At 44.2% G+C, this 24,622-nt stretch overlaps 1 protein-coding gene across 2 annotated transcripts in view; it reads right to left on the reverse strand.

The window, feature by feature from the left end:
* CACNA1B (calcium voltage-gated channel subunit alpha1 B) overlaps positions 1-24,622 on the reverse strand; it is a 470,294-nt gene that overhangs the window by 188,863 nt on the left and 256,809 nt on the right. The window contains exons 8-11 of one of the 2 annotated variants that reach the window (XM_090021362.1): positions 21,836-21,951; positions 8,624-8,680; positions 7,770-7,844; positions 5,527-5,616 (exon numbers count right to left, since the gene is read on the reverse strand). In XM_090021362.1, the coding sequence (XP_089877488.1) occupies positions 5,527-5,616; positions 7,770-7,844; positions 8,624-8,680; positions 21,836-21,951 (338 nt within the window). The remainder of the gene's footprint in view (positions 1-5,526; positions 5,617-7,769; positions 7,845-8,623; positions 8,681-21,835; positions 21,952-24,622) is intronic. The other variant, XM_090021361.1, reaches the window with a different exon arrangement.

The raw sequence follows: 24,622 nt of genomic DNA on the forward strand, positions 1-24,622 counted from the left end.
GCCAAACACCTGGCAATGGTTAAGGATTTCAGTGGTGTGGGAATCTTATCTTGCCACTTGATCATGCAAAGACAGCACATATTGAACAGGCTGCATTTTCGGCTGTAGCAACACTGTGTTGTCCCTGTCTCACTACCATGCTGGAGTGCTATATGTGGGATTGCTCAATAGACAGTAAGCTTCATGCTGAGGCCCACACTCCAATCACTCCACCGGTAGTGCCACAGCATTTCAAATGCAGAGCTGGCCTTGTAGATTCAGTAATCTCACCAAAAGCTGTGATGAACTGTTATTATCACAGATTTCATAAAATTCCCTTTAGTTTCATAGTTTCATAGTTTGTAGGGTCGGAAGAGACCTGAGCAGATCATCTAGTCCGACCCCCTGCCATGGCAGGAAAGAATACTGGGGTCAAATGACCCCAGCAAGATGTTCATCTAGCCTCCTCTAGTAATGAGGAATCGCAGCGTTTCATATGTCATAGATTTTAGGGTCGGAAGGGACCTCAGTAGATCATCAAGTCCGACCATCGAGTCCTGGGCAGCAAAGAGTGCTGGGGTCAGATGACCCCAGCTAGATGCTTGTCTAGTCTCCTCTTAAAGACCTGCAATGTAAGGGAGAGCACAACCTCCCTTGAAAGCCCGTTCCAGATTTTGGCAACCCTGATTGTAAATAAATTTTTCCTAACATGTAATCTAAATCTGCTCTCTGTCAGTTTATGGCCATTGTTCTTAGTAACTCCAAGGGGCGCCCTGGTAAACAGAGTATCCCCCTGTTCTTTACTGCCCCCCCACCCAATGAATTTGTAGATGGCCACAAGATCACCTCTCAGCCTTCTCTTGCAGAGGCTGAAGAGATTCAGTTCCCTCAATCTCTCCTCATAGGATTTTACCTACAGGCCCTTAACCATATGAGTAGCCCTCCTCTGGACCCTCTCAAGGTTATCCATATCCCTCTTGAAGTGCAGTGCCCAGAACTGGATGCAGTACTCCAGCTGCGGCCTGACCAGTGCCGCATAGAGGAGAAGTATCACCTCCCTGGATCTGTTCATGATTCACCTTCTAATGCATGAAAGAGTGCGGTTAGCTTTACTTGTCACTTCATCACATTCTCCTGCTTAGAAAGTCACCTCCCAACCTGTATGTGTTGGTGATTCTTTCTCCCTAGATGCAGCACTTTGCACTTATCCTTGTTAACCTGCATCCTGTTCTGTTCTGCCCCCATTCCCAACCCATCCACATCTGCCTGAATCCGCTCCCTGCCCTCCAGTGTGTTTACTCTGCCCCATAATTTGGCATCATCTGTGAATCTGGACAGAGTGCTTTCCACGCCCTCATCCAAGTCACTGATGAAGATATTGAACAGCACTGGTCCAAGGACCGACTCTTTTTTCCAGGTTGAAAAATGCCTACTGCCCAGTCGTAGGTAGGGTCCCACCAGGTTTCTGTTAACCCAACTAGGTCAAACTCTTTGTTTGCAAGCCGGAGTACAAGTTCCTCCTTCTTGTTCTCCATGTTGCTAGCAATAATATAGAGGCACCTAAGCCACCCCAATGGGTGTCCTTGGTACCCCCCTGTCCTATTGTCCTTCAAAGCACCAGAATTAACCACAGGCTAAGAAGGATGCTGCATTGGCATTCTCATTTTATTTTATAAATAAAGACCGCTCAAGGACCCATGGCAACACTGATGTTTCAAAGCCACAGAAAACATCTTCACAGAGATATTCCACTGTCTGTATAACCTTACCTCTCTTGACTTGCATTGATTTCTGAGGTAACCAAATGGACCAAATTCTGCATTCATTTAAACAGAATCTGGAATAACTTCACTGAAGAAAATTAAGTCATTTTGAATATACACTAGCCTTTTGGCTCAGATCAAGTGTAGTTTTTCTATTTCCAATAGGAAATTACAGATATGAAATATAGCTCTGAAAGCAGAATTTTACCCATCTTCTGGAAAACAGTAACAGATATTCAAGCAATCATAAACCTGGAGGGGCTGCACAGTCCACTGCCTGGTAGAGTACTCCAATGCTGATATTTGCAGTCCAGCACCCAAGGTGCCTGAAATGAGGTAGCTTGCATCAACCACTGCAGACTTTATAGCACAGAGAGGGAAGGGATGAATGGGAGCAAACTGTGGATTTTAAAAATTATCTCAGAAAACACACTATGAGGAGTGTTAATAGATACAGAGCTTTACAGTGTGGTTATAAGGTTCACGGAGTCACTTTTAATAGAATTACAAAGCACCTTGTTCAAGAAACAGCCAGCAGGAGACTTGTCAACACACGTACTGCCCTGATCGGTGCATTCGATTGGCACTTTTCAATTAAACGGTTAGCTCTTCTCGAATACTTATGAACACAGCAGAGATACATTCAGAGATGCATTCAGATAGCATGAAGAAAACATCCAAAAAATTTCCCTTTATACATGATCCTCCTTAAGTTTTGATCAATGATCCTATGCAGAGTTTCATTCTCTTCAGAAAAGGAGAGTCTCCCTTTCAAAACCAGCAGTGCTTTCTGTTTGCTCTCTAATGTATTTGTTTCTTCTTCTCCACCATTTTCCACACATTATTGAACATACTCCTTTGCGGATGAGCCAGTCGTGCAGAAAAAAAAGGCCTGTTGATATTTTCCTGACCATATGATCCATAGGTGATTTGAGCTCATCAGAATATCTAAGAAGCCACATCCTTCTGTGTCCCTGGCATCTGCCACTTAAAATGTTAGGGTCAGAGACCTGGTTAGGTGGCATGAACCGCTAGTATCTGAAAAGACTGTGGCATGAATTAAAAGCCCCAGCAAGTTATCCTGGCAATAAGTAAACACCGTAGCAGCATGGTTTACCTACCACCCACACAGCAAGCAAAATTCCCTCAGGGAAGGGAAAGAAAACACATTACAATGCTAGTTTCTTCCCCCTTCGGCAGGAAAACTCTTACCAATGGCAGCAATTTAAGCAGGTGGCATGTTTTATGGCTAGTCTGGGGGGACTGCTAGGAATATGACATGGGTGGCAGACAGTGTCAAGCATGATATACAAGCTCAATCCCAGCACATCTCTTCAATTTAAGAACCCTTTAACTCTTCTAAAGATTAAGCGTCACCTTTCCAGAGAGTAGAATGTGTCCGTCATGCTTTCACGCTGCTGCGCGCACACCGACATGTGATCACACGTGAATAGCACAGACTGTGGTGCTTTGCGGTGACTGCAGTACTGTGGCATTTACCGAAGATGGATGACGGTACCCACTGGTTCAGTAGCAAGGCACAATACTAACTTAACCAGTAAACTCTCCTCATAAGGTTTCAGTTGGGGAGAGGAAGAAAAAAAATGATTGACTAGAAAATACATTTCCCCAGCTTGGGCTGTAATTCCACTGCCACTGAAGGAAGAGGAGATCTACCATGTGTAAGTATTTCCCTTTCCTGGCCCCATAACAGCTGCCATTATAGTGTGCTTATTGTAACTGAGATCCTGGTTGACATTGAAGCCTCCACCGCTTTTCACTGTCCTACCATATACAACTGTGAGGTCTAGGCAAGGAATTTGCCCCCAGGTCACTGGAGAACAAGCAGAGCCTTTGAGCTCTGTTACTTTCCTGCCTAAATTTGTGTGGTCCTGGCAGAGATCTGGGGCAGGCATGGACCATGGTATACTCTTCTCTCAGTATATGGGCATGAGCATGTGTGCAGAGCCCAAATCTCCCCATGTGGCTTTAGGAACATAGAAATCTGTCACACAAGAGTAGGATCAGTGGCCCTCTCTATACAGTAATAGTATTATGAAACTAACTGGTTAATTGTGCAATTACCTTAAGACCAGCTATACCTGCAAAGTAGCTATCACATGACAAATATCTCCAACCAGCTATAAATTTAGACCTTGAAAATGCATACTGACTTTATAGCTGGTTGCTATCAACCTTGATTCAGCTGACAGGGCTCCCAGCTGCAGAGATGCACTTCACCCAGCATGAAACCCCCAAGATCTGGGGATGTGGCTGCCATGATCCCCGAAACTCGAGGGTGTGTGAAACCTCCAGCCCACTCAGGTCTCTCAGTCCCAGTTGCATGTGACCCCACAGCTGGGGGCTCCCAGCCATGGAAGCCTGCTTCTTTTCAGTGCAGGGGGAGCCCAATCCTGGGCTTCTCCTGCACTGGCAATAGGACATGATAAGATTTAAAGTGCAATTCTACAGTTGTGCCTCTTGTCATATACGTGTGGCATGGCAAGAGGCCCACTTGTGTGGAGCATGCAGTAGATCTAATCATGCCTTTATCTGCACATGTAGAGGGGGCCAGTGTTACAGGGTTAGCCTACAGCTCAAATCCAGGAATTCTCTGTGAGCATCCTGGTTACAAGCCACTCTCTAATGAAGTCTGCAATGCACCCCACAAGGAATGCTGGTCACTTAGGGCAGATGTGATTGGCTCTTTGCCCACTCAATCTCCTCCCTACCACAGAAGAGCCAAGACTGCACTTTAAGGCCCTATCTGGGGCATATCTGCATGAATAAGAACTCACCAAACAGGTCCTCTGAAAGCCAGTGTGCCTAAGGAAGCCATGACACCTCCAATTTCTCTGGAATGGCCCATTTAAAGGGTGCAGTATGCAATTCTATATGCAGGGCCACTTTAACCGGGCATTACGGAGTTGGGTGAGAACCCACGGGCTAGGGACAGACATTACACATAAACCAGTTTAAGTGATCAGAAACTGGTTTAAACCTATAACAGAAATAATGTTCACTACACATAAACCAGTTTGAAAATGGCTGAAACCGGTTTGAGATAAACCAGGCTGAATGTTGTATCAGACTTAACTGATTTGGCTCAAACAAATTTATGCAAAGTCTGTCCCAGACCACTTACTGGTTTATGATAAACCAGACTCCCCCAGCATCCTAGCATGCTCTCTAGGCTGGGCAGGGCTCTCTGCTCCACAGCAGGGCTTGCTCCTCCCCTCTGCTCCCTGGCTGCAGCTCCAGCACAGACTTGCAAGCTGCTCCCTGCCCCCACCCACGCTACTCTCTGCTAAGCAGCTATTCCCCACTCCTCTCTGCCTTGCAGAGACGTGTCTGTGAATTAGCTAGCAGACCACATGCTGGTTACAGTCCATGCTGAAGCTGATCATGTCCCTCTGTTGTTTTCTTAATGGGGTGATAAACACTGTTATCAATTCCCTTCTGGGCTAATCAGAGTGCCCTGCCGGGGCCTGGCCACATCCCCCCACCCCCCCCAGCTCAGTACTGTGGAAGAGAAGGGAGGGCTGCTCTAGCACCCCCTGGCTTCTAGCCTGAGTACTCCCTCACACTATGATGGCATCTGGTTCTCACTTAGAAATGCCAAAGGGTAAAGGAGAGCTCCTGGTATGTTTGAAACAAGCAATTCCCAAAGGCTCTGGCAGTTAAGGGCAGTATGTGGAAACAAAGCAGCCGCTCAGAGGAATGCCAGGTTAAGAATTCAGACAAAGTATTTTTCACAGCAAATGAATATGGAGCCAGTACTCACCAACAGAGCAAATGTCTGTGAAATGATCCTCACCTTCTTCAGCATGAATCAGATCATTTTTGCTCTTCTTTATCGTAGCTCTTTTCAACACTGCATGCAAATTAAAAAAAAAAAAGCCAAGCACTATAAGTTTTTTGTAGTGGATTCTCTCCTTTCTCTGCTTCTCACTCTCTAGGACCTGTATTTACTTTCCAATGCCATTTTAAAGCTGCTGCACGAGGATAAGCTGTAGCAAATCGATCAGCCTACAGCTTTGCACTGGGGCCTCCGCATGCTTTGATGTCAGGGTCATTATTTATTTAATCTTTTAGATCTTGAAGGCTTGCCAGGAAAGAATTCTGCCCACCTACACTTCATTGCAACTGAAGTGGGAAGATGGGGAGAGCAAACATATCTGATGGGTTTCTTTGAGTAGAAGGGATGGCTCTTGCTTAATGGAAAGATTCTGAGCTGTGACAAGATACGAAACAGGAGCTCTATTATCTATTAAAAACATTAATACTGCTTTTCTAGAGCACATAGCTTTTTTTTTTAAAAAAAAACCACAATGTTTTTTCTACCCCTGTATCATTTGGAAATACCATAGCAAAAGCAAATTCTAAGATATTGTGAATTTCTCCTTCTGCATGATATCTTCCAGCTGGGGATGTTGTGACACTGAAAACATCAACCTGGTCCAGTAACAATCTTTGTAGGAAAGTAGTTCTATCACTGTATCATTCTACAAATAGGGAAACCAAGGCACAAAGATTTACTGACTGGCCCATGGACACACCACATATCAGCAGTGAAGCCATGAAAATAATGGAAGTGCTGATTTCCAGTCACTATTCTGAGCCTTACACATAGGTAATACATAGGGGGGGTACATGCCCCCCAGATTTCTGTGCCAATAGTAGGGCCTGGCTGGAGCCAGGGCTCTGCACCAGCAGGAGTGTTGGCACAGAGTTGTCCCCTGACACTGTCAACACTTACACATTGTTTATAGCCCTAGACTACCTACCTTGGAATTGTGAGAACTACCAGGAAAAAATTGTACAGTTTTGGTAACAGTTTAAAAACAATACAATAATTAAATACAGCTTGATAACAGCAGTAAGACACTCCATGGTGTGGTGATACATACTGTCCACTAAGTGCACATATAAAACTATACTCAGGATAATCAAGGTTTAGGCTAATGTGAAAAGTAGACTCTTATCCTAAGCAAACTACATTGGCATGACTAAGCAATAAGTGCACCACCTCATCAGGATCTGACATCTTCTCATAACTGTTGCATGATTCAATTTAGAGACAGGAGCAAACAGAACTCCCAGATCCATAAGCCTCAGAATGCTAGAGGTGGAAGGATACCCCAAACTGTGCTCCGAATACAATTTTTGCAAACATATTACCATGAACTACTATGAACTAAACAACAAACCTAGACCCCAACTCTTCCCAACATTGGGTCATGTAAGGTCTAGATCTTAATTCTGCAGCCTAAGCCCATCTTGATTTTATTTACATTACTCCACTCCCTTCAAACTGAGTTTTGAAAAGCCGGGACAAACAACACATTAATGCCAGTGTTTTATATACTGGTGCAAATTAGTCCAGGGTCTATGGAAGACAAGTGAGCATCTTATACCAGGGTAGCAGACTGTAGGCTGCTATTAATGTGTCGTGTCAGCTGGTAGCAGGGGAGCTAATACCAGCCTGTTTGCACTAAGCAAATGGCTACTTTGGAGTACATCGCAGACACACTATACCTCATTGGTGTAGTTTTATATTTGATTCTTCCAGGAGCAATTTTACACTGGTTTTGGTGACATTACCCTGGTGCAGAAGTTTTCATCATTTGTCCATTCCTGGTTTACACTGGTATAAAGGTCAGTTATGTAAATGTGATGTGTCCACACCCCCAGACAGGTACTTGTTAAAAAGAGGACTGGATCATACTGGTGCCATCCAAGTGCTATGAAAAACTTTCAGCGCCCCATAATTGCCTCATTTCTGAACTGCGGCACTCCTTGCTTTTCCATTCCTGGGCCTCTTCTAAGCACAGATCACCAGACATGCCAAGGCCTGTCAGAATCCAGGCTAAGTGTATATGTTGGATCAGTGGTCATTTAGGATTAAATCCCAGCAAACACTGGTAACCAGCAACCTTGATACTCAAGATCTCCTCAGGAAGCCACAAGTGAAAAGCATTAACCCACTGTGCCACCTAAACCCCTGTTGATTTTCAATCCACTCACTGTTGTAGCTGCTGCCGCCGCTAGTCTCCGCCGGTGCCGTGCCTGGTTGAATCGGCCCTTCGGAGGCGGCCCTCCCTGACAGTGAATGGGAGGAGAAAGAAAAAGAAGGGAAAGGGAGGGGAGGGAAGGGAAGAGGAGGAGACATGGGAGGACGAAAGATTGTCAGAAAAGGGAGAGGGAAGAGTCTTTAACTGAAGTTTCACTGACTGTAACTTCCTTAGAGGTCGGTGTCTGAGGCAGAGGGAGAACAGTCTCCATAGTCTCACTGCACCTGTGCTGAACAGTGCAATATCTTGAGTCATCTTACGAACACTGTACCACTAGGAGCTGTGCAAGTACTAGACATCAGACAGGATCACCACACCCTGTTATGTCTTACTGCTTACAAGGAACAGGGGTCTTATAGTCTGTTTACCAAATCCATTTGGAAGCTTAGATTTAGAGCCCTGCCTTCTTATTCTTACTTATTCACTGCTGGTATCCACACTGATGCTTTTATCTCAAGGCTACACGTAGACACATTCCTCTGTGCTTTCCATAGGCTGATAGGTGCCCCATTCATACTATAACCCTGTAATTAGAACGAGGACTCTGGAAGATCTCAAATGTGGATCCCCTTTCCAGACTAACATATCACATAACCATGGATCATCCACATGGAATCTCGAGAAGGCCCTGCATAGGAAAAGGGAATTTTTAGCTGGACTCCCTCCAAGGCTAGGATGAGTGTTTTCGAGTGCATGCAAAGGTACGGTGCCTATTACCCTCTCCGTCGCAACAAAAAACAAATCAGCATACAGCACAAGAACCTCTCACATACTGCAAGAGGAAACGTACAAGGTAAAAAGACCTACCATCCAGAGGGGACTTCTCTTCAGCATTCTTATCTTCTTCTGCCAGCATCACCTCTTCTGCAAAAGGGAAACAGCAAGCGCTCAACCTTGGAAATATTGCACTGCCACACTGCCTGGGATGGGGTGGGCATGTACCACAGGTTTCACCAGTCTCAGCTTGCCATACCACATAATTACTGCAAGCTTTGGCATACAGTCTTGAGTAAAAGCCTCAGTCACAATACTGTTCCCGCCCCCCCCCCCCCAGTTTCATTCTCCTCCTGCTTCAGGTAAGGAAGTGAGTTATTACAAGAGACCTTAGAAGACTGACTCTTATTTCCCTGCTCACAAACCTGCTTCCCTCCTCACATTAAACCACCTATTCTGGCAAATAAAAGGGCTGAGCCAAAGCCCTACTTATGCCTTTCTGCCCCGTCTCCACCCCTACATCCAGAGTAGTTGTAATGGATACAGCAACTTTCACTTCATGGGCAATGGCTTAAAATTGATTGAGAGCAAGAAAGTGCTCACTGCAGATCTCAGATCTGTGCTGATCTTATTCTCCAAGCCACCCAGTTGTCAGTGCCAGGACCTTAGCCAGTTAGTCACTGGCTCCCCTCCTCAGTAGGAGAAATAAGCCACCCTTGCCACACACAATCATACATGATGATGCTTTGGGATGTCACCAACTGGATAACTGGTGAAAACCTGGCCCTGTTAATCAACAGCAAAACTCCTACACTCTCATCGGCTCGACAGTTCAGTCACTGCAACTCAGTGAAATTATGTATTTCCTATAAAATAGCTTGGCACACACCTTCCTCCCCGTATTTATACAAACTGTTGCTAAAATAAGCATAAGTAATTCTGCTTTCCTACAATGTATGAACTTAGTATTGACCGAAACTAAAGAATGAAACCTGCTGTGCTTTTCTTGAGTGGGCAGTAGGACAAATATCATAAGGACATGAAAAAAACCACTGCTGTTTCATTCACAAGAAATTACACTACATAATATTCTATAGCAGCACTTCCAAAATCAGTACAATTCAGATAAACAAGTCTATAATGTTCTGATGTATTTCTGTCAAATACTGATTTTTTTTTTTGAGTGGGAGGGTATATTAAAGAAGGAAAACCTAGAAATCTCCAGAGCCAAATCACTAATAGCTGAACCAAATGTGACTTTGCATCATTGTAAACAACAACGTCCTTTCACGTTTCTTGATGTCAGTATTGACTGGGATTTTTGTTAAGTGATACAAAATCCTTCTAATATCTTGCTTGGGGAATAAAAAAAAAAGCTCAATTTAAAGTGAAGACTGGCAAAAGAAACACGCTAAATATGAAAATCTGTTGCCAAAGAATCAGTCTAGAGAGGAAGAGGTGCTAAAACCCAATCTTACTTACCATCTTTGGTAGTGATCTGGGAGAAGTAGTAAATGCTACATTAATGAAAAGTCACTAAACTGAAAGGACAGAGAACTAATACAAAGGGAATGAGAGAGACTTGAATTGTAAGGAGAAGAGGGCAAATGATATCCATCCTGGAAAATGCAAACCCAGTGCATCTAATGATAAAAATATGGGGGAGATGTATCATCAATGGGAAGAAGAATTTTGGGAAGTAATAGTGCTGAGAGACTTAGATGTGATAAAAGCAAATTTTACATCTGTCTGCAGTCATATAAGATATCAAAAAGGCCGATACAACTGGGGGACATTTGCAGAGGCAACATGTTCATAGAAAGAGAAACCGTTATGCTAAATGGCACAGGTGCATTTCTACTCGGGCAGCATATTCATTTCTGAATCACTTTGGTATCCAAAAGATATACACCACAAGTAGTTTAGAGAAGAGCTGCAAAATGATTTGGGAGTGAAGGAGAAAAATAGAAAAAAATAGTCCAAACTGAAAGCAGAACAACTCAGAATTGTACACAGTACAAATAAGGAGAACTGGGTGTTGTGAATAATTCTGAAATCTCAAAAGGAAAAACATGGCAGTTCTATCACTTTGCCCATTCAAAAGTGAACTGAGCAAAAGCCTAGGAAACACGGAATACTGAGCAATCCTGTATTAGCAGAAACATGGATTATGGGATTATGTACCTGAACACTGTAGGTCTTCCTATATATGTTAGGGCTGCAAGAAGCTTCAGTCCCTGATTCGATTCAGTGGTGATTCAGCCCAATTTGGTGGCCAAATCTCCAGATCTGAATTGAATCAGAGGACCCTTTAATCTCTCTGAATTGAATTGGAACTCTCTGAATCGATTTAGAGAGATTCAGTGATTCGGGCATAGACACCACTTTAAATGTTTTTTCTACATACCTCAAGGTAGCAGGCGGCTTGTGAATACTGCAGTGCTGGGGTGCATGGAGTGTCCCACAGGAGCGTGGGGGGCTCCCCAGTGCACTCAGCAGCAGACCCAGAAGTGGACCACAAGCACTTCTGGTCCACTTATGGGTTTGCCAGAGAGTGTGCTGGAGGGCCCACCGTGCCTCCCCCAGCTCAGCAACTGGTGCCTCCTGGGTCTGGGGGGGGCACCTGGGGTCCCCCCCACAGCCAATTGCCAAGTCAGAAGGGCATGGGGTGGCCCCCTGCATACTCCCCAGAGGACCACTTCTGGGTTCGCCGCCAGACACGTGTGGGGGGGGACGGGGGGGGCGGCCTGTGCTCCTGTGGGACATTCCATCTGCCCCACCATCACAGCATTCATGAGCTGCACTGGTACCTTGAGGTATGTAGAAAAAACATTTGAAACCATGCCTACGTCTGAATTGCCGATTCTCCAAAACAGCATCGAATCTTCAGATTCGGATTTGACTGAATTGAATCGGGGACAATGATCCAAATCAACAAATCAAATCACAGGCTGAGAGCCATGGGGCTCTTTAGCCTGGAAAAGCACAGGCCGAGGGGTGATCTGATGGCCACCTGTAAGTTTATCGGGGTGACCACCAGGATCTGGGAGAACGTTTGTTCACCAGAGCGCCCCAAGGGATGACGAGGTCGAACGGTTATAAACTCCTGCAAGACCATTTCAGGCTGGACATAAGGAAGAATTTCTTTACTGTCCAAGCCCCCAAGGTCTGGAACAGCCTGCCATCGGAGGTGGTTCAAGCACCTACACTGAACACCTTCAAGAGCAAATTGGATGCTTATCTTGCTGGGATCCTATGACCCAGCTGACTTCCTGCCCTTTGGGTGTGGGGCTGGACTCAACGATCTTCCAAGATCGCTTCCAGCCCTAATGTCTATGAAATTTATGAAATCTATGAAATCACTATCCCCGATTCAGGCTGAATCCAAATCAAATAGGGCCTACTGTTCACACACCCCTACTATCCATAACTTCTGCCACATAGATGTAAGCAACAATGAAAACTCAAATCCAAAAACCTGAATTTGATAAACCAGGAAAGAGACTAGAATAGATTAAATTGTGCCTGTGGGACCTCTGGTAATAAACCCCTGACATGCCAACAAAGGTGAATGCTACAGACACTGAGCTAGAAAATGGTGAGACTCAAGAGACAGTCAGTCTAGACCAGCCTCAGACCTGTTGCAAATAAGCGTAATTCTGTGAGTTTGCATGTGCTTATGGAAAATCAGATTTAGACCTAAAAGAGTGAACTCTCTGTGATCATGAGCAACCTTGTTTTTTATTTTATTATAGAATCCACTAATTTACATATTGCAGTCCTGTCGTCATCCCCTCCCTTCCCCCCACCCCAGATCTGATTGACCTGAAACCCCATACAGAACCTACAATCGATTTATACTGATTTAGAGAAGAAAAAAAAAAACAACCAAACCTCCTACTTCCCCCTTGGTTCCTTGGGCTTATGTCTACTGAGTTTACAAGTAAGATTTTCAAAAAGCTCGTCATCATACTTGAAAGACAATTCCAAGTCTTAGGGTGGCCTTAAGTTACGTGAACATTGTGAAAAAAGCCACAAAGGGTCAAAAAGCCCAAGGCAGAATCAATTCAATTTAGGCAGGTTCCTCTAAGCTGTTCAGTTTTCAACTGGGAAAGGCAGGGGGAGGCCAGTAGACTGGGTACGCTAGAGCACATCTCCCAGCATGTGGCCATTGCCAGCCCAGCCAAGTGTCTCCAATTGCCCCCGCCCCCCTCCCCACTCCCAGCACATGCTCCCAGTCCCCTGCTATCCCCCCACACGAGGTGAAGGAGCCCCTGTCTGGGTCCTAGCCCACCTTGGGGGAACCTCCCCCTCAGGAGGGTCCCCCCAGCCTGGCTTCCCCAACTCAGGCAGCCCTGGGGAGCCAAGGGGCATTCCCCCCTCCCCTTCCCAGCTGCTGATTGTTGCAGCTGCTGCCACAGGGGGGAGGGAAAAGGAGTCCTTTTGACTGGGTGCTAACCCATGCAGCCCAGCATGGGGGCATCAGGGAGCCCACACCTTGGGGAGCTTCCCCCCACCCCAGCCCAGGGCAGCCCAAGGGAGCTGTGGGGAACTCCCCGCCCAAACCCCAGTTCTGCTCGTCTTAGCCCCTGTGAGTCTCGTGGATAGCCCAGGGCAATCTCAGGGAGCGAAGGGAAATTCTTCCATTCCCCTCCAACTACTTTTGCCTCAGCAGCTGAGGCAAAACCAGCTGTGGAGGAGCAAGAAAATTCCCCTCCACTCCCTGAGGCTGCTGGAGATTTGTAGGGTTAAGACAAGCAGTTCTGGGGTTTGGGAGGGGAAGACCTGCCCTCAGCTCCCACGGGCTGCCCCAAGCTGGGGGACCCTGGGCTGGGGTAGAGGGAAGCTGCTCAAAGCTGGGGTTCCCTGGCACCCGCATGCTGGCCTCCGTGGGCAGGCACCCAGCTGAGAGGACTTCTTCTCCCTTCCCCCTGTGGCAGCTGCTGAAGCAATCAGCAGCTGGGAAGGGGGAGTGGGGAGGGCTGCTGGAGGTTGAAAATCCCCCACCACAGGGGCTTTCCCTTCCCATGTGCTGTGTAGACCCTGGCATGGGGGGGTCTGTTCCCCTATCCTACCACCCCATAGGTTGACAGACGCAGGCAAGAAGCAAGCTAAGCAGCAGAGGGGTGAGGCAGTCCCTGCTCCACTGGAGCAGACAACATAGCCTAGAGTTGCAAAGCATCCTGGTATGATGGGGGACTGGGAGCAAACTTGAACCAGGAAAGGATCTGGGACAGAAGTTTCATAAACCAGTTTGATCTAAACTAGTTAAGTCTGATGTCCAACCAGGTTTATCTTAAGCTGGTTTTGGCCATTTTGAAAATGATTTGTGTGCTCTGAACTTCTATTCTGTTACAGGTTTAAACCAGTTTCCAATATTTTCAACTGGTTTGTGTGTAACTTCTGTCCCCAGCCAACAAGTTGCAACAACATGCCACCTCTTATATCAGCATTGCAACATGACAGATATTCAGCCAGGTTGACGAGAGGGTGAATCCCAATCAGGAGGGTTCAGAACTCAAAACAATAAATGCTGATAGGAGTAGTGGGGGCTATGTGATACTACAGATGTGTTCCACCTACATCATACATCCTCTCTCTCTAAAATGAATTAATCAGTGGCCGGGTCCTTACTCTGCTTCCTCAGAGCATGCAGACCTGAGTGAATTCCCGAACATGGTTCGAATGGAATACTCCCACAACTTAAAGTGGCACAAAGTAATCGTCAAGCAAAACATCCAACCCAAATTTGACTCTCACTAGGGTTTTCATTCAGAGTACCTTCAGCCCCAGCTCCCTAGCTTCCTCCATCTCAGGGACGGGCAATTGTTTTGGGCGGAGAGCCGCTTACTGAGTTTTGGCAAGCCATCGAGGGCTGCATGATAGGCAGCCAGGGGCAGATATATATTAATTTTCTACATTTTTTAGGGGCCCCGCAGGTCAGATAGAATGGCCTGGCAGGCCGCATCCGGCCCCCGGGCCGCATTTTGCCCACCCGTGCTCTATTTCTAATCACTTCCAGTCACCTACTATTTTTTTCACAACACATCAGAAGGTAAGGACAAACCGGACAGTTCTACTGAGCTCAAAAGTGGCTTACTGCACAGCACGCAGATCTGCTATGATCGTTTTGTCTCTCCAGGACCTCACTGGTAAATGGAATCCGAGCCAAAATCATTTAGCAGGTGTTTCATTCAAGGAAAAACTACCAGAGTTTAGCTTCCACTGACCACAGGAAGGAGTGAACAAACTAAGCAGTTACAGCAAAGTAAAGTCTTTCCCCTCTCTCCCACTTTAAAATTGATGTAACTGTTTTTTCTGTCCATATCCAATAGTTTTATGCAAGGTTGAAAGCTCACTGACAAGCTTTGTGCCAAAGAGGTGTGTCACTTGTTATGAGCATTATTTTTCCATCCACTGTCCTGGCAATTCCTGACAAGTGATTAATAGTTGACTTGCCTGTAGTGATCATCGTGAAATACTATGATTGAAAGAAAAGGATTGGGAGATCTATATAAAAAAAATAAAATCTCTAGAAGAGGGGAGATAGGTGATATTTCTAAAGCAGAGAGAATAACTGAGAGGGTGAAAAAGAGCAAATGTTATATCAGTAACCTCTGCCCTTCATTCTCAAGGGGTCTAAGGAAGTCTCTTACAATCCACATGTAGAGATCAGAGTGATGGGTGCCGTCAAGTTTAGATTCATTGCTCCTAGTTAAGCACTGACAACAGGCTTAGAACAGAACAGGACTGAAAATAAACATGTTTTCTTTTGAAGAGCCCGCAGTATGCACCCTGCGACAGAGAAACTACTGCTACTTCTCTGTCTTTGACATGTGGAGAAAGGTCATTATGTCCTCAGAAAAAGGATGGATTATTGAAATTATTGCATATTTGAATGCAACAGAAAAACAAACATGCAGAAAAATTTAATTATGCTGCTAGGGCTCAAACCTGTAAGATAGGAAAGACAAAAAAGTGCGTCTAAAAAAGACTCTCAGTAAACTATCATGAGGGCACATAATTTATCCCATCATGTGAGCTCTTTCCTACCTAATTTGTGATATATCTTCATCTTTGATTAACCTGGGTTTCTTTTTCCAACTGTGCAAAGAAATGGTTTCCTCTGTGTGCATTTCACAAAGAGTGAGTCCTGATGTTTTAAAAATTTCATGATGCTAGAAGTATGATGTTCATGCAACAATGAGCCAGAAGAGAAGGTTAAATGTAACTTCCTTATGATTGCTTACTATGGGAGAAAAGAAACACACACAGGAATTGATGCTGAAGCACTGTGAAAAGGCGATGGACTTGAAAGGAATTAAAATGCAAAATGCAAGCAGCCCGATTTGCTCTGAATTGTAAGACTTTCAGTCTCCACAGCCAAACGTTTTCAAATGATGCGTGTTCATGTAAGATAAGAAAAGCATCTTCAAAAGAATATTTGGGGGCTTATGAGTGCTTTTCTCTTTCCAGACAGAGCGTTCTAGTTTTTAGCTCTGCCTTACTAATGCACCGTGACAGCCTAACAGGTGCTACTGACTTCAGGAGTTAAATGACAAAACAGTGGCAACTTCATTTTTATAGATTGCATCATCAGTCTCTCCTCAATGCCCCTCCTAAATTTCTGTATAGGGCACAATTTAAAATCAACTCTTTTCTGCTTTCTCTTCTGGCCAAAATAGAAATAATAATTAAAAAAATACTCTTCCCCATCTTGTAGTGAGAGACTGAAGACATTCCAACACAACAGATTTACAGGTTTCCACCTAGACTTAATTCTCTGTTGAATACACTCAGGATGTGACACTTGCTAAGAGACTTGCGGTTGTAGGCTAAGGGATAAACCAATGCAATGTACAGGCATTTGTACCCGTAGGTGCCTACATTTCAGCAGTGCTGATGCTTCTATAGAGATTTAAGTTTATAAGTGTCATTCTTCAGGCTTCAAATTGCTATTTGAGCTCTTTTTCCAAAAGAGATAGCCAATCAGAGATTACGGGTTTGACGCACAAATCATTAGGTTACATTCTATGGCCTATGCAATACAGAAGTCAGATGAGTTGATTAAAGGTTTCCTTCTGGCCTTAATCTATATGTCAGTTCTCCTCTCACATTGGTATAACCCTAAAGTAACTCTACTGACCTGAAACTAGACACTTCAGACTTAAAACATTTGAGAGAAGGCTCATACTTAAACATCAGTCACTTCTACCTTTAGACTCTGCTTCCATAATGCCTCTTTACATATATAATGGCTTCCTTGAATCAGTCTGTCTTCTCCATATCTGCATCTCCCCAAGAGCTCCTATATGCTGTTGCCAGGCTGCAACCGCCTCTGACAGCCAGGGTAACATGTCATGAATGCCACCTCTCTATTTTTCTTATCAGTCCCTCAGTGGCTGCACCACAGGCTGTTGTAGGAATAACCCCTAGGTAGAGCAGGGTATTTTCCCCAAGGCTGCAGCTCTTAAAATCCCAACACAAAGTCCTGATCCAAAGTCCTTTTTCCCCCACCATGCACACAGTCCTCAATTTTACACCTAAAAACCTTAAGGTTTCTTGTATTATGCATGGCTTTCATAAGTAGTTGCCACCAGTTAAAATGATTGTGTTATTGATGCTTTGGCTAGACGTGCCTCTGCCTATGCTACAGACTCCTCAGTTATAGTAGGTTCAGTTAAGTCTGCTTCTGCATCAGATGGAGTTGCACTTATTTAGTGACTCAGCAACAACCAGTTAGCTTTGAAGCCTTTTAATAGTGCTGAAGCACTTACTTCAGCAACTCTTAAGAGTTTTTAAAATGATTGCAATAATTTCTTTGCTTTAATTCCTTCATTTTAACATAGGAAAATGAAATGCAAAAAAACTGGAAACCTTGAAAGATTTAGGCTAAAAGTTAATTACTGAGGAGTCAAGACATTTGTGAAGTTAAATTTTCTAATGCACAAATGTCTATTAAGGATAGTAATTAGTTCAGGATAAGAGATAAGGTATTGTTTGGTGTCAGAAAATGGCAAGGGACAGAAAGCAAAGATTTACTGCTTTCATTTTATGAGGGATAAAGCACTTGAATTGCAATATGACACAAGGCTAATAACAGGATTCCTCAAAATTCTGTTTAATGCAAAATGGTAGGTAAAACTCTATTTGATGTAATTATCAATGATTTGGGGGAAAGGACAAGCAGGAACGTGGTAATATTTAGAGATGGTATAAAATTACTTAGGTTAATATAGAGAAAGCTATGAGGAACTTCAAAGACCTCTAACACAGCTCAGTGAATGAGCACCACAATGGTAGAGGAAATTAATCATTGACACATGCAAGGTACTGTACATGGGAAGGTATAATTTCAGCAATTCAGACAACTTGCTAGGCTCTAAATTAGCTGTAGCCCTTGAGGAAGAGACTTGGTCATTACTGCAGACAGTTCAATGACAATCTCTATTCAATGGGCAGCAGAGCTCAAAACAAACAATATATGCAGGAAAAAATCAAATGACATATAGTGTTAAAATATTATAATACCACTATGCTATTCCATGGGAAATTGTGTTTGCTGCTTCATACCTATCTCAGAAAAAATAGGAAGTGCTGGAGATGGATACTATAAAAATTATTAGAAACCTGGAGAGTTTTTCATAGAAGGAGAGAGACTGAAAATACTTGGGCTATTTTCCACTTAAAAGAAGGCCAAATCAGATTAAATGTGGTAGGAATATACCAAATAAAGAATGGTATAAAAGGGAGGTATCAGGTGTTCCTACTAATATTCTCACACAGGGAGAGAGAAAACCACACTGAAATGCAAACCTTAAAATTGATGTAAGTAAATAATATTTTATGCAATACATAACTGTTCTGTACAACTCTTTGCTTCAGGATATCACTGCAGGCAACAGGATCAGCAAAATTAAAATACAGACATTTACATGAATATTGAGAACACTGGCTGTTATATTAGAACAAAATATACACATATATACACACTTGGAATACAAAGTCTCATGAATAAGATGCATAACATATCATCACTGGGACATTAAGAAGAAACTGCCCTTTTGAGATGTATAGCTCATGACTGACCACTATGGCATGCTTGCCTTCCTCTGAAGCAGCTTTTTCTGGCTAACATCGGATACAAGTTACTGGACTAGAAAAAACACTGGAATGATCCGGGCTGGCAATTCCTATTGTCGTATGTACTCCTCGCATGAAAATCTGGCCCCAGTAAAGTGAATGGCAAAACTTCAATACCCGTTCATTAATCTGTTTTTTTTCTGAGTTGTCTGCCGCTTACTTCAGGCAGCACAAGAAGAGGGTATTATACTGTTATTGTATTTCAACACTGCCTTGTAGGGCTGTTTTATTATTCCCTGATTCAGCTACTTTCTTTCAGTTTTGCAGTTCTAAATGTCCCTCTGGATCTTGTGTCATTAGATAAAACAAAAAGATAAGCATTTTGTAGAATTTCTACCACACACTCCTGCAGCATTTCAGTGCAAAGTGATGCAACAGTCAGACATTCCCTTGGGGGGATGGAAGATGCGGTATGCAAAGTTATAGGAATGGATTTCATTCTACGTTTTGCAGTTTACGCATCTCCATTTTCAAACAATAATCGCCAACAATACCCGCAGAGAACTTTTCAGTATAACATGTCAAAGCTCTTTACCAGTATGTACAGAGCTACCCTCTATCATAGTGTGATAGAGAGGGGTGTGCAAAGTGAGCGCTAAAATAGGGGTGTGCGAAGCGGGCACTATTCGATTTGGATTCAGCCCAAATCAGGGACAATGATTCAATTCGTTGATTCAGATCACTGTCCCCGATTCAATTTGGCTGAATCCGAATCTGAAGATTCAAGGCTGATTCAGACATAGATGCAGCTTTAAATGTTTTTTCTACATACCTTGGGGTAGCGGCACAGCTCATGATCGCTGTGATGCTGGGGCGCATGGAACATCTCATGGGAGTCCGGGGGGGGGGGGCCCCATATGCTTGGCAGCGAACCCAGAAGTACTTCTGGTCCACCTCCAGGTCCCCAAGGGTGTGCTGGGGGGCCCACCCTGCACTCCCTCAGCTCAGTAATCGGCTGCGGGGGACCCTGGATGCCACCCCAGACCCAGGAGGCACTAGTCGCCAAGCCGGGAGGGTGCGGGAGGACCCTGCTGCATGCTTCCCGGAAGACCCAGAAGTGGACTGGAAGTGCTTCTGGTCCACTTCTGGGTCTGCTGCCAAGCACACTGGGGAGCCCCCCACGCTCCTGTGGGACACTCCATTCGCCCCAGCATCGAAGCATTCATGAGCCGCCTGCTACCTAGAGGTATATAGAAAAAACATTTAAAGATGTGTCTATGTCCGAATTGCTGAATCTTCCAAATCTCTCCAAATCAGTTCGGAGGGTTCTGCTTCAATTCGGAAAGATTAAAGTGTCCTCTGATTCGATTTGGATTTGGAGATTTGGCCACCGAGTGTTCTGGCTCAATTCAGAGAGATTAAAGGGTCCTCTGATTCGGATTCAGAGATTAGGCCACTGAATTGGGCCAAATCTCCGGTGAATCGAGTCAGGGACCTAAGCTTTGTATAGCCCTAGAGGAAGCACTGTTATCCTTAAGGCTTAACTGTATGGGACACTTAGCACGCGTTTTATTTGAGACTGTAATAAGCATTACTGTGTTTTGTAGTAAAAGTAAGAATATGTTCAGAGCAGTCACACAGTAATGCTTATTACGATCAAGGACTGTTAGTCTCAGCCCTCACTCAGCACCAGAATCATGTACCAGCTCTAGTGCTGGGCTGGGGCTCATCTGACAATTAGATGATTGTCAGTCCCAGCCCCTGCACCGCACCAGAATCTTGAACCATCTGTGGTGAGGTGCTGGGGCTGAGGCTGAAAATCATTTGATGGCACATCTCAGCCCCAGGACTGCACTGGAGCCAGTTCACGACTCCCATGCAGTCTTAGAGCTGATAATCACAGTCAGTGAATTGTAGGTCCCAGCTCCAGGACCACAATTATCTCTTTGGAGCAGTCCAACATGAGCTCAATGCATGTTTCTTAATATGAACTGGAGATAATTCTCACTCAAAAAGGCATCGTTTTGCTACAATACAGCATGATAGGAGATCATTTAGCACATGTTATCCTGCTTGAACACACAGACACCGGTGCTTCAAGTACATTTAACGTGTGCTACGTGTCCCGTGTGACATGGCCCTAAAACAAGATAGTGACAAAAGTCAAGATTAAAACCAAGGCATCCTTTGCTCTAGCTATTAGGTAAGTCTTTCATTAATTTGAATTTGGAATAGTAAAAATTTCTAAATAATTAAGACACAATTCCTAAGTGGAAAATAATGTGAATGATGCCTTTCTTGAAAGCTAGGGAACCACAGAATTAAAGGGAGATAAAATGTGGTTAACTAATTGAGGACAGTTCCTGTTGAGCAGTTGCATTCAATAAAGGTTGGTCAATGCAATTTGCTTCTGATTTTCCCTTTACATTGTATTATGTGAAATAATGGGTTCGGTGGACATATATTAACTGATGTTGCTTCTTCCTATTTAACATTTCAAAGCTCTAGCTATCCAAATTCCCATCCAAGTCGCTGTCAAATCATGTCTTGATTACTGCAAATTCCTTTTCAAATCCCAGGACATGTGAAAGCCCACAGAGAAATTCATAGAGGGGCAGAGCTATGACTGATGGGCTTGTAGAAGGGCAGAGAAATCCAATAAAAAAGGGAAAGGAAACAACTGGAGATCTGGAAGGCTGTTTTTTTCAACCACAGGTCCTAAACTGTGCATGTTCAACACGGACATTAAATTGTGAACACAAGTTCACAGGTATATACAAGTGCACAAAGTATGAGGCTGCATTCACTTGCCTATTTTGGATATGTGGCTGCTCATTTTCAGCAGACAATTTCTGACCTATTTTATGGTTGCACCATAGGGCACTGGTAAGACAGCATGCCCCATGTGTCAGCATGGATTTCAGTAAGGGTTGGCAGTGTAAGAACCTGGAGTTTTTTCCCAGGTGTGCCACTAGTCTGTTGGCAAACACTGGACAAGTTATGTTATTTTGCTATGGTCAAATATCCCCACCTGTAAACTGGGATAATACGGGCGTCCTTTGTAAAGTACTTTGAAATTTCTTGATGAAAAGTATTACATACAAACTATGCATTACTATCACCACCACTGAGCTCTAATTCTTGGACATAATATTACCATCGCAAGGTGGCATAAACGATAAAACATGCTGAGACAAACCAGGAAGAGAGCTCTCTTCTTACCTGCCTTAAAGATCCATTCCAAGTACCCATTTAGCTCTCGTTCAATCTGCTGCTGCCTACGGAGCTTCAGAAAGGCTCGGCGGTTTTCCACCCTCTCACGCTCTTTGGCAAATTCACTAGAGAGACAGAAAGAGGGAGAAAGAGAATCACACAAGGCCAGGGCAAACAACCCCTTCCTCCGTCAATGCACCCCTTCAAACCCTTGCTTAAAGCTCATGATGCTTACAAAATACTTAATGGTTACACAGCTGGCATGTTGAAACCACTGCCTATCATGCTATGTAATACTGACTCACTGTTTCCTTCAACTCCTCTGCAGGCCTCTCTGTATCCACTTGCTATCTCTAGCCTTATCCTTATCTCTATTGCTTCTTTTTAGTCTATGGGTTTTCTTAGGCTTGTGCTGAGCTTCACAAGTGCAAGTTGAACTTGAACCATGAGTGATGACAGGCACTTTGCATCTATGGTCAAAGAGGAAGGGCCTGCTGTGTGCTAGTTACATGGGAGAGGAATATATGAACATTTAAAGCTTACTCCAAGCAGGTCCATAAAGAGGATGCTGACAGGAAGTACCCAAATCACAGATGCAAGCAACAGAAAGACCCATTTTGTCAACCATCTCATCCATCCTCTGGCCAAGAAAATGATTATACATTATATTTTCAGCCTGCTTTTAAATTATCGTGAGGCGGGTGCATCCATCTCTTCCCCTATGGGGTTATTCTGCAACCTGTTCAACTTCACTTCTACAAAGCTTCTGACAGTCGACCTGAATTTTTCTTTGTTGATTTTCAGACCACCATTGGCTCTGTCACAGAGTTTTACATTAGTCTAACACAGTCCCTCCCTATGTTCAGAGGCCAAATTTCCATCTCACTAACAGAGGTAAATCCAAAATAACATCAGTGAAGCCAGTGGAGTACACACTTATGAAAACTGATGTAAAGGAGATCACAATCAGAGCCTTGGTTTTCACACAATGCAAATGCCTACAGATGGTTCTCTTCTCCCCACCCCAGCAGTCATTCTTCAGTTTGTTCAGTCCCTGCAGCCCTTCAGCTAAATCTTGTTTTCTTTCCTGTATTTCCATGTGAAGCATCCAAACATAATGTTCAAACATACTCCACAGTTAAAGCCAGGAAGAGTGGGGGGAAAGGGGTTACAGGTGCCTGGGGCACTTTCGTATCATGTCCATGATCTTCATTTCACCTGTCAAAATGGACATTTCTGTTTCATCTGGAGGAACTGTCTAGCCTGTTAAGAAGGGTCTGTAGAGGGGGCTTGACTCTAGAGCATGACACATCAGTGAAGAAGCTGCCCCTTGCTTTTGGCCCCATCATCTCAGTTTTCTGATTGCCGTCTCCTTTTCCCCATCAGACAACATGACTTGTAACCCTACTCTTTGGGCAGAGAAGCAGAAGTATCACGCTATGCGCCAAGCACCAGCTTTGGCATTCGGCATCTGTCTGTTTTGTGATCCAAAACCCTGCACATGTCAACTTGGACACTGATTTTCTTTATTCTTTCTTTTTCAATGTTCTCCTTTCTGGTTCAGCGCCTGTTGGTCTGGGCCACAAGCCCTCCACTCAGATTTGATTTCTCTCTGAGAGTGGAGGAATGAGATCTGACAGGACCAAGTGACAACATGCATATAAAACTACCATGCATGGAGGTACAGCTGGGCTACGCTTGCTACTCTACAGTGTTGCAATGCAAATGATATAGGGATAGACTGTGCCAGACATAGGTGTCAGGCAATGCCACTGGGGGAAGAACTCCATGAAGAATTGTATTTCCATACCGTACAGCATGAGTGTGCAGTCACAATACACAGCAGGCAGGAAGCACATAAGTGAACTATAGCCCTGCCTCCCCAGACCCTAGATGAAGAGGCTCCTTGCATATGCAACACAATCTGACCCAAAGGAATTAAGAACAAATTCTAATTAAGGTTAAATATACTCCTGCCTTATCGACCTGGAGAGACCTTGTAATAAAATGAAGCAGAAACTGTGCTAGGATGTAAAAATTTTAAAGAACCAAACCAGATAGACTGACATCCTGCTTAAAGGTCATCAAGTTTGACCTTGTTACAAGCTCCAGCCAACAGTGCCTGACAGAGGAAGCTGCACATATCACTGACTCAGGCCCTGCAGACACAAAGTTATAGTGACCCTTGCCAGGAGCAACCAAAGAAAAAATAAATTTCTTCTTAAGATTATAATGCCACAGCACTGCCTCACCCAAGAGTCAGACCAACTACCCATCCAGGCCTCTTGTTCCTTGACGCTGGCTGCCCTTCTTACTTAGATTCTAAACTTGGGAGGGAAAACTTTCCCTCGCTTTCTTATATTATAAATTTTATACTTCTGATGCAGGAAGATGAACTGGAGATGGAAACACTGTTTTTGTCCAAAGAATGAAATCGGTATGGACTGCAGTTCTCCAGCAACAACTCTCTAGCTTGTCCTGAAGAGAACCACCCAGGAAACCATAGATTAGTCAGTCTGACCTCTATACCTAAAAAGACCGTGGGCCAGGTCCTCAAGGAATCTACTGGAAGCACCTAGAGAACAAGGTGATCAGGAATAGCCAGCACAGATTCAACCAGAGAAAGTCATGCTTGACCAACCTGATTTTATTCTATCATAAGGTGACTGGCTCTGTGGATGGGGGGAGAGCAGTGGATGTGATATACCTCGACTTTGGCAAGGTTTTTGACACTGTCTCTCACAACATTCTTATTAACAAGCTAAGAAAATACAAACTAGATTAAAGTACCGCATA

This window comes from Crocodylus siamensis, chromosome 11 (assembly GCF_052110815.1).
Source record: "Crocodylus siamensis isolate JL-2025a chromosome 11, ASM5211081v1, whole genome shotgun sequence".
Classification (NCBI taxonomy): Eukaryota; Metazoa; Chordata; order Crocodylia; family Crocodylidae; genus Crocodylus; species Crocodylus siamensis.